This window comes from Cetorhinus maximus, chromosome 16 (assembly GCF_964194155.1).
Source record: "Cetorhinus maximus chromosome 16, sCetMax3.hap1.1, whole genome shotgun sequence".
NCBI classification, from domain to species: Eukaryota; Metazoa; Chordata; class Chondrichthyes; order Lamniformes; family Cetorhinidae; genus Cetorhinus; species Cetorhinus maximus.
This window is the reverse complement of record NC_135894.1, coordinates 20373362-20383041: the sequence shown is the minus strand read 5'-3', so window position 1 is coordinate 20383041 and position 9680 is coordinate 20373362. Positions and strand designations below refer to the sequence as shown.

Genomic DNA, 9680 nt, shown 5'->3' with positions numbered 1-9680 from the left:
AGGCGCGAATGACGGTGAAGGGTCATTGGAGCAGGATGGTGCCCATGTACAGACAGGAGGGATAGTTTACACATGTCACGAAGGGTTTTGATCAGAGCTGTTCTGCTAGTGCGGCAGGGGGGGGCAGGTTACGCTGCAGACAAGTTATCAATGAAACAACCGGAACGCCCCGCGCATGCGCACACCCCACCCCCTCTATAGTAACCGGTCCGCGCAGGCGCCCCGGGCCGCACTCAGTCTACCCGGAGTTGGTGTGTGTGTTAACTCTCAGTGCGGGTCGCTATCTCTCTGGCTTTGGATGGCTTGTAGCGGCTGGAGTCCGGCGCGGCGGCCGGGAGTAGGAGTAGCGGTTGTGGTGACCTGCCGGGAGCGATCGGGCTGTGTCCTGCTGGGTAAAAGGAAAGGCTCTATCGGCGCAGGTACTTTCCAGCTACCTGGGGGCCACCTGGAATTCGGGTACAGTCTCTCTCTCTGCACCACTATTCATGGTCACATTGGAATGATGGCGGGGGCTTCTGCAGTTCACAGTCTTTCATTCATATCGCAGGGTTTCCTTTTTAAAATGGATTAACCAGTTGTTGCATCCCAACTTAACACAGTTGGGTCCAAAATGCAAAGTTAACAGCCATTGGAATCAGTTATTGAAGTTCTGTAGTGTTAACGGGTTGGGAACCTTCTCTAACAGCACCGCTAAATCCGAGGAAGTTTGGAGAATTCTGACTAGAGCTTCTTCAATTTCCACCCTTATTTCCCTCAACATCCTGACTGGAGCGAGTGATCTCAAAGATTTATGGCCAACCTTTTAATTACCTCCCTTTTTATCCTGTCCATTATAACCGCAACTCCTTTACTGCTGCAATGGCAGCATCCTCTTTTCCAGTGATGATAGAGGCAAAGTGCCTCTGCCTCCACAAGATGATCTCCTTTTGGCCCCACCCTTGCTTTGATTATCCTCTTACTATTTACACTAGGGATTACAAAATTGAGGGGGCTTGGCATAGTGCTTGTGTATTGACATGCTGCATCACAGTGATTTCTCCACATGTGCCTTTTGCCATCAGCAATCAGAGCTGAAGCAGGGGCTAGTTTGGGGGTGGGGTGGAATTAAGAGCCTAAATGGACTACAGCAAGTCCCTGTTTGAAGATGTCCTGTTTTAAATCATTTTGCTTTAATGTCAATGAATGGGGTCTGTATTTTTGTTTAGCATAATGAGTTTCATCTTAAGGTCAAAACAAAAAGCTAAAAGCTACTGCGGATGCTGGAAATCCAAAACGAGAACCCTGCCAGTGCTGGAGACGCTTCTTGCAACGGGTTAGAGTCAGCGGGATAGAGGAAGGAAGGGAGTCGGGAATTGGATGGGGCAATGGGGAGGGAGAGGAGGCTTCATAAATAGCTGTTGTCAGCTCCAAATCCCAAATAAGACGCTGCAAGTCTCGTGTATGCAGCACCGGGGCTTATTACCGGGAACAAGCCCAGGTTAACCGTCCCACCTATTTCCATTATTTTTAAATCTACAACGAATACTTTGTTAGTCTTTCCACCCCACCCCCACTAGAGCTGTACCTTGAGTGTCCTGCCATCCATTCTTAATTAGCACTTTTCTTAGATAATATCACCACCTTCAACACCTCTTTGATCCTTTTGTCTGTGACATCTTTTGATTATCTGCTCCTATCACTGCTTGCTTATCCCCACAACCACCCCACCCTCAACTTCTCTCTCCCCCCGCCCCCCACCTTAGACCAGCTTATATTTCACCCCTCTCCTAACTATACTTCAGTTCTGCCGAAGGGTCATGAGGACTCGAAACGTCAACTGTTTTCTTCTCCACCGATGCTGCCAGACCAGCCGAGTTTTTCCAGGTAATTCTGTTTTTGTTTCATCTTAAGGTCATTTTGCGTCGGGTCTAATGTAGGGCTGCGTGACCTGATTGGCGCCATTTTGGACTGGCTCTGCCACTCCATGACCTAAAATAAAAGCAAAATACTGCGGATGCTGAAATAAAAACAGAAAATGCTGGAAAAACTTAGCAAGTCTGGCAGCATCTGTGAAGAGAGAAACAGAGTTAACCTTTTGAGCCCGTATGACTTTTCTTCAGAGCTGAAGAGAGGTAGAAATGTGATGGATTTATCCTGTTGAAGAGGTGGGGATGTAGAGCAGGTGGAGCAAAATAGAGGCTTAGGGATAGGTAGGAGCTCAGTAGACTTGACAGAGTTGTCATGGACTCAAGACAAAGGGAGTCCCCGCTACATTGGGGAGACTGAACGTTGACTGGGTGGAACACCTTCGCTCAGTCCACAAGCATGACTCCCACCTTCCTGTCACTTGCCATTTCAATTCACCATCTCATGCCCACATTTCTGTCCTTAGCTTGCTGCAATCTTCCGGTGAAGCCCAATGCAACCTGGAGGAATTGCACCTCATCTTCCGATTAGGCACTTTTATAGCTTTCTGGACTTAACAATGAGTATAACAACTTCAGGTCATGAACCCTGTCCTCCATTTTGATCTTTTAAAAATTATTTTTCCCAGCCACACACACACCCCCCCCCCCCCCCAAGTCATCTGTAACTTGTTCTTATGTTTTCCTTTCAAAGAGTGTTGACTCTTGTTATGCTATTGACATATTCTGCTGTCTTGCCTTTATGCCACATTAGCACCTTCCTCAGTCTTTAACACTACCAATGACAGCCCCTTTGTCTTGTGTCAGTGACATCTTTGTCAAATCTCACCTGAGCTCCTGTCTATCCCTGACCTTCTATTTCGTTCCATCGCCACCCCCACCCCCCACTTTAAATAGTATAAAATCCATCACATTTCTACCTCCCCAGCTCTGAAGAAGCCACATGGACTCGAAACATTAACTCTGTTTCTCTCTCCACAGATGCTGCTAGACTTGCTGAGTTTTTCCAGCATTTTCTGTTTTTATTATCGCTGGCCCTTGACCCTTCATCTCATTGCCAACCCTCCAGCTTGTGGCTTACCTCCTGAAAGTCGAAGCTGCTCTTCCTGCCTCTCGCCAGTTGTCTACTGAGTCCTCGCTCACAGCGAGGGTTTGGGAAAGGGGAGTAGGAGGATTGGTGAGAGGAAGGGTCTGCAGTCACCTGGAGGATCAGGGAGTGGCAGAGGCTGTGAATTGGATGGTCTGTGGGGAGAGGGAGGGTCAAGGAGTGGCAGAGACCATGAGTTAGGGGGTCAGTGAGAAGAAAGATCTGTAGGGACTGGGTGGGTGAGGGAGCCAGATGTGTGGTGATTGGGTTTGGCAAGCAGGATTGATGGTGAGCAGGAGAGGCAGCGAGTAGGAGGTAAGTGGAAAGTTAACATATTTCTGTTAATTTTTAAAATTTACTTTTTTCAAGTTATTTCATTTACCAGCATAGGAATTTAGCAATGTAAGGTATTTCACTTAGAATGTTTCTTTTCTTCTGACAAAGGTCCTACGGAATCTATCTACAGCTTTTACATTGGTTTTAATGGGAAAATCTGATTTGTTTAAAGTTGTTTCACTTGAAGTTGCACTTTTCAGGAACACAATTATAACTCTAAGTGAGGACTTGCACTGTATATGACTGGAACATACATGAAGTAGATCAAGTACTTGAAGTAGGGAAAGGCCTGATGGAGACTGTCATAGATGCAAATATTGGAATACCCAACACGTTATACCTTTCAGTTTTATTCATGATATTTTCCTTGATTTATGAGGACGGGAGGGAAAACCAAGAGTACAGTTTATAGTGCAGTTCAATCAACTAAAGAATTAACAAGACAAAGACACTGGGCAGAATAGCCTCTATCTGCTGTAAATGGAAATTTGAAAATGAGACCTGGATTGGGATTTCTTTGTATATGCCACGCTAGAACTTAATTTTAGACAGCCTTTGTAAATAAGTTTGAAGAGTTTGAGAATTTGTTTTGACATGGCTTCTTTTTAAACTCATTAATTTTAATAGAGAAAGCTGGGAAGATTGTGCTAAACGGGAAGTTCTTGAAGAGACAGGGCTTCACTTGAAGAATGTGTACTTCGCAACTGTTGTAAATAGCATCAAGTTAGAAGAAAATTATCACTACGTCACAATTTTCATGCAAGGAGTAGTCAATATGGACTACGATTCAGAGCCAAAGAATTTAGAACCACAGAAGAATGAGGGTAAATTTGTTACATTAAGTTCTACCTTTGTACAAGTGATTTGAGCATGATTGTAAATCTGTTCACAGCCTCGGAACCCCTTATCCCCTCACAGTGTCTTTCTATTTTACGTTGTTTATAAAAGAAATGTGAAATATTTTCTAACGCTATGTTGTATTAACTTATGACTTCAAGACAAAATTAATTCTCCAGAACGAGTCTTTACAGCAATCTTGGCCTCAATACTCATTGTAGAAGTACTTATAATATTTGACCCAGCCACTAACATGTGTTTTTAAAAGCACATCAATAATGAAACAGAACAAGCAGAAATGCTTTAGCATTGATATTAAAGTATATTTATATTGATTCTCCCCACACTGACACTGATCTGTCTGAAATTTTTGAATCCAGCAGAGTACTTCATTTATGTTGTCGGCTTTTTTATATTCATTTAAAAAATGTTTTATGTGCTACATGTACATACTACTAGGTTTACTCATGTTTATAACAATGAGATTGACTCCAGAGATGAACGCATGACTGGTTTTAAGCTATATTGCCTCAAATTTTGTCCCAGTATTCTTTGCATCCCAAAATGTTGAGATTTACAGAGCAAAAAGTACGGTTGAAATGGGGTGTGATAATTTGACTCTTGAAGCAGAAATTCCAGTCAGTTCAGCTACCCATGCAGTGAGAGTGCACACCTCTCATCGGTTACTGTTTATACCAAATATTGATTATCCTGGGGGTCTCTTTGGGATCAAAATGGCTTCAGAATGACTCATTTAGCAATGGGAGTTTGGAATCATATAATTTATTCATTGGAGACAAAACTTGTTTAGCCTATATTCTACCATGATTGTTGATGATTAACCAGTCAGAAAAACATTTAACAGGAGTAGGATATTTGGCCTCAAGCCTATTCTGCCATGCATTGAGATCATGGCTGATCTCTATCCTAACTCCATCCACCCGTCCTGACTCCATATCCCTTAATACCCTTGGCTAGCAAAAATCTATCAATATTAGATTTAAAGTTATTAATCGAGTTAATATTTACTGCTTTTTGTGGGAGAGAGCCACACTTCTACCACCTTGTGTGAATGGCTTGGCTCTGATTTTATAGTTGTGTCTTAGACTTCCCTACTAACAGAAAAGGTTTCTCTCTACCCACCCTTTCAATTGCTCTTAAAATCCTAAGAACAGCTATTAAATTACCTCTTAACCTCCTATGTTCCAGGGATAACAAAGCTAGTTTATGTAATCTCCCCTCAGAATTTAACCCTTGGAATCCTGATAACATTCTGGTGAATCTGCACTGCGCTCCTCCCTATACTAATATATAGTGTTACGATCCCAACTGCTGTTAATGCTGCACAAATTATATCCCAGAATGAAACCTGGCTTGATAGATCCTAATGTTTTTTTACAAACCATGGAGGAAAATGCACAGGAGTCTACTGATGAACTTTTATAAAAATAAAATATTTATTAAAACAAGAAAAGTGAACTATATTACACCAGCAAAAACGGATGGTAAGATCTCAATACAAACACAAGACTATTAAAATTCCTACAATTCCTTTACCCCAGCAATCTTTACAGACAGGCAAACCAGTGAAGGGACACCACTAGCTTGACAAAAAGGCTTCTCGCCTAGGACTGGCACAGTTGCAAATGGTCTTCTTCCAGTGAATTCCTGATTTTTCGCTTGATGCTTCTCATCCAACTCTTATCTCTTCCCAAGACCACCAAAAACCACACTCTAAACTCAGTTTCTTCAACTGCAAAGTAAATAAATTAGTTTCCTAAACTCATCTTCCAGTAGCACCTCTGCTAAACTGACCACTTTATTGAGCCCTATAACTGATTATTCAGTTAACTGCTGTCCACTAGTCTTGTAGTTTTTCTTCTCAGAGAGCTTAAAATCCCTATCTTCTCTCTCTCACACACTGAATGCTCCCTCTCAACTCCTGTCTTTTGTGTGTCTGTTCCTGGATCACTGTAACTAGGATATAGTAAGGTGTTTCTACTTTTTTTTTCAAAATTACTGAACTTTCAACCACTTTTAACCCATCTCTTTAACTTCAGGGGTTGTAAGATAATAATTAAAAATGTATGTAAACAAACAAACCCAAAGCGTGTCACCATTGTAACAAAAAATGCAGATCTAATTCTTTTCGGTCCAAAACAGATGATCTTTCACTTGCATGTATCAAAATCCATCTGCCACAGTATTGCCCAGTCATTTTATCTTTCAATGTCTTGATAGTTTTATGCTCTCATCTATATTACTTACATTGTTTGTGCCATCAGCAAACCTGGCTGAACGTATATATGATTAAGTCATTAATATAATTATTAATGAAGCCGCCCACCTTCACAACGCCCCCCAGCCTTCATTAATTAACAGAGCAATATTTACAGTTTTCTGATCTAAAGGGACAATTCCTGAATTAAGAGACCTTTGAAAGACCATGGCTAAGATGTTTCCTGAATGGAACCTGTAAAAGCTAAACCAGGGACTCTTACAATTCAGCTCCAGATAACCATACAGCCCACAGACCAAGCAGACAAGGTGATCCAACCTGTGCAAGCAGGGAAACTATGAGCTGCTCTGGAAAGCTATGTGATTTTCAACTGGCTGAAGCTCCTGGATCTGGTTAAATGGGACATGGCCCTTTTTCACCTCTCATAGGCCAAATTGAAATCCTACAAGTGGGAGTTGAGTTTGCAGTTTGAATTTGAGACTTAAGGGTTTCTGCATGTTCTCAGCTGTTTCAGAGCCAGAGCTGAGAACAATTGAACTCAGACTTACATAACCCCTCACATCCTCAGAGCAGCCCAGAGTATTTCACATCCAATTAAGTATTATTAATTATTAAACATAAGTTTCACATGAGCTTGTCTTTATTCTAGGATGGGATTGGATCAAGTGGGAAGATTTTCCACCAACAGACCAGCTGTTCTGTCCTTTAGCTTGTGTGCGACAAGTTTATCATCCTTTTGAAGAAAGACTTAAAAATGCTGCTACAAATTCACCAGTAACTGATGGTAATCAGCCTCTTCATTGCATATAATGTTGAATAAAGTGTTTACAAGAAGTGCGGAATCACAAATGATGGTTTTGAATCGGAGGCAACCAGTAGAACTAATTGATTTTAATCATGAAGCCATACATTAACGAAGATACTAAAGTCAGTGATCTGAACAAAGCCTTGCATGCATCTCCCCACATTTAAATAGTGTACATGAAAATGGTATCAAATGAGTTAATAAAATTTCAAAACTCTTAAGATGTAGTTTTATTTTGGAAACATACGAGAGATCGATGGGTTGGGGAAAATAAATTGCACTTAAAATCCCTCAGACTCATGCTCAGTTATGTAACAGATGGTGTTTGTATCCTTTATGTATATATCCTTTTGAAAGAATGAGGACTTAGATGCATCATTTACCATTCTTAGTCATTCCTTTGACTTTACCCAGTAGGGATGAAAAACCTTGGAATACTAAGAAATTCATCCCACAGCACTACCATCCTGGTCAAGTGATTCTCCCCACTCCCTTCAGTTATGTACAAAGTTGCATTCTGAACTATATATTTTTTTTCTATTATCAAGAATTAGTCCTAACAGTTTATGCATTCCCCTGAAAGTCAGTGCATTTTAGAGGGTTAGTGCCTTAATTTAAATTTTTAAGAGGTCTACAATTGGGCTGGCATGTCTTATAGCAGATTTTATTAATTTCTGGATTGAATGGGCTTTCCATTCTACAGCAGAAGGATCTGCCCTTTCATGATTTCAGAGGCTTTGTAACTGTTTATCTTCAACAAGTGCCCTATTTCTAGGGATTTTTTGCATTTTTTCCCTTGCTATGGCATAGCATATCCAGAAGTACAGTCTGGCCTCAGGCAAACAAGGCTGTAGAATTAGCTCCTGCTGGAATTTATATGCTAGGATATTTGCTATTTGGGACCATTTGTATGAAAATGAAGCTTAAAACAGTAGAAAACTGAGTATGTAAATGTACCACATATTCTAACACTGAACCGTAGTAGGGACTCCCAAGTACAATTGATGGTTCAGCCTCAGTTATGCAACGTGAGCCGAGCCAGGACAGCAATCTTAGTCCCCTAGGTTGAAAGAGGAGCAGTCACCACTTGACATATGCATTGCTTCCTTAGTATAACAATGGGTTGGAGAACATTCAATGCATTTGTAATAATGAGCATCATTGACTGACATGTTGGTTGCTATCTAAGCATCTGCATCCTGTTCCCAGCCACAGTACTGTATTAAAACTGCGACTTTGTAAGTTCATTACTGAAAGCAAAACAATGATTTTTTTCCCCAGCATTTCCTGTTTTTATAACTCATATCTGGCAGCATCTGTGGAGAGAGAAACAAGGGTTAATTTTGAGTCTGTATGACTCAACGTTAACTGTTTCTCTCTCCACATATTCTGCCAGACCTGCTGTGTTTTTCCAGCATTTTCTGTTTTTATTTTAGATTTCTAGCAGTCGCAGTATTTTGCTTTTGCAATGTGATTTATGTTCCACTCACACACCATACAATGCTTGCAATGTAGCTTGTGTTAGGCTTCCATTGACTTTTTTTATTGCAAACTTAGAACCGTATTTGGCACAGCATTAGAAGTAGTTAATACTTAACTTAAAACACTGCCCATATTGTAACTTGAACCAAGTCCTGTTAACCTATCACATGTGCACTGTTGACCTACTTTGGCTCCCAATTCACCAACAGCTCAAATTTAAAATTCTCATCCTTATATTCAAATCCCTTCATAGGCTCATCCCTACCAAACCTCCACAACCTGCTTCAGGCCAACATCCAATGGAATTACTCAGCAACTCTGGCACCATCTGCGGAGAGAGAGACAGTTAATGTTTGACCTTCTGATTAGGCACTTTACAGCCTTCTGGACTCAATTTCAAACCATGAACTCCACCTCCATTTTGATTCTTTTTTTGCCATGGGATGGTTTGAATCTTGTTTTTCATGTTTTTGATTTAGGACAGCTGTCCATTATTCGAACATTCACATTCTGGACAAATGCTTCATTTCTTTACTATAACCATTACCACTCCCTTTTCCTTTTGTTCCATGACATCTTTGTCATTTAATCTTTCCTGCCATCTACCCTATCCTAGACCTTCTCTATTGTTCTTCCTCACCGCCCCCCCCCATTTCAACAGCATAAAACCCATCGCCCTTCTACCTTCCTTTAGTTCTGAAGGGTCATATTTGATTTGAAATGTTAACTCTGTTTCTGCTTCCACAGATGCTACCCAGACCAGCTGAATATTTTCAGCACTTTGTTTTTATTTCAGATTTCCAGCATCTGCAGTATTTTGCTTTTGTTATCCCTCTATGAATTCTGCGTTTCTCTAATTCTGGCCTCTTGTGCACCCATGACTTCTTTTGCCCAACCATTGAGCACCGTGTCTTCAGCTGTCTAGACATGAAATTCTAATTTCGTCCCTAAACCACTTCTCCTTAAAATATACTACTTTGACTGAGGTTT

General features: G+C 41.1%; 1 protein-coding gene across 1 annotated transcript; it reads left to right on the top strand.

The window, feature by feature from the left end:
- Nucleotides 1-220: 220 nt before the first annotated feature.
- nudt15 (nudix (nucleoside diphosphate linked moiety X)-type motif 15) lies at nt 221-9073 on the top strand. Its single transcript, XM_078559463.1, has 3 exons — nt 221-456; nt 3955-4151; nt 7053-9073. The coding sequence occupies exons 1-3, from the start codon at nt 299-301 to the stop codon at nt 7211-7213; spliced, it is 516 nt and encodes a 171-aa protein (XP_078415589.1). The 5' UTR covers nt 221-298; the 3' UTR covers nt 7214-9073.
- The last annotated feature ends 607 nt before the right edge of the window (nt 9074-9680 follow it).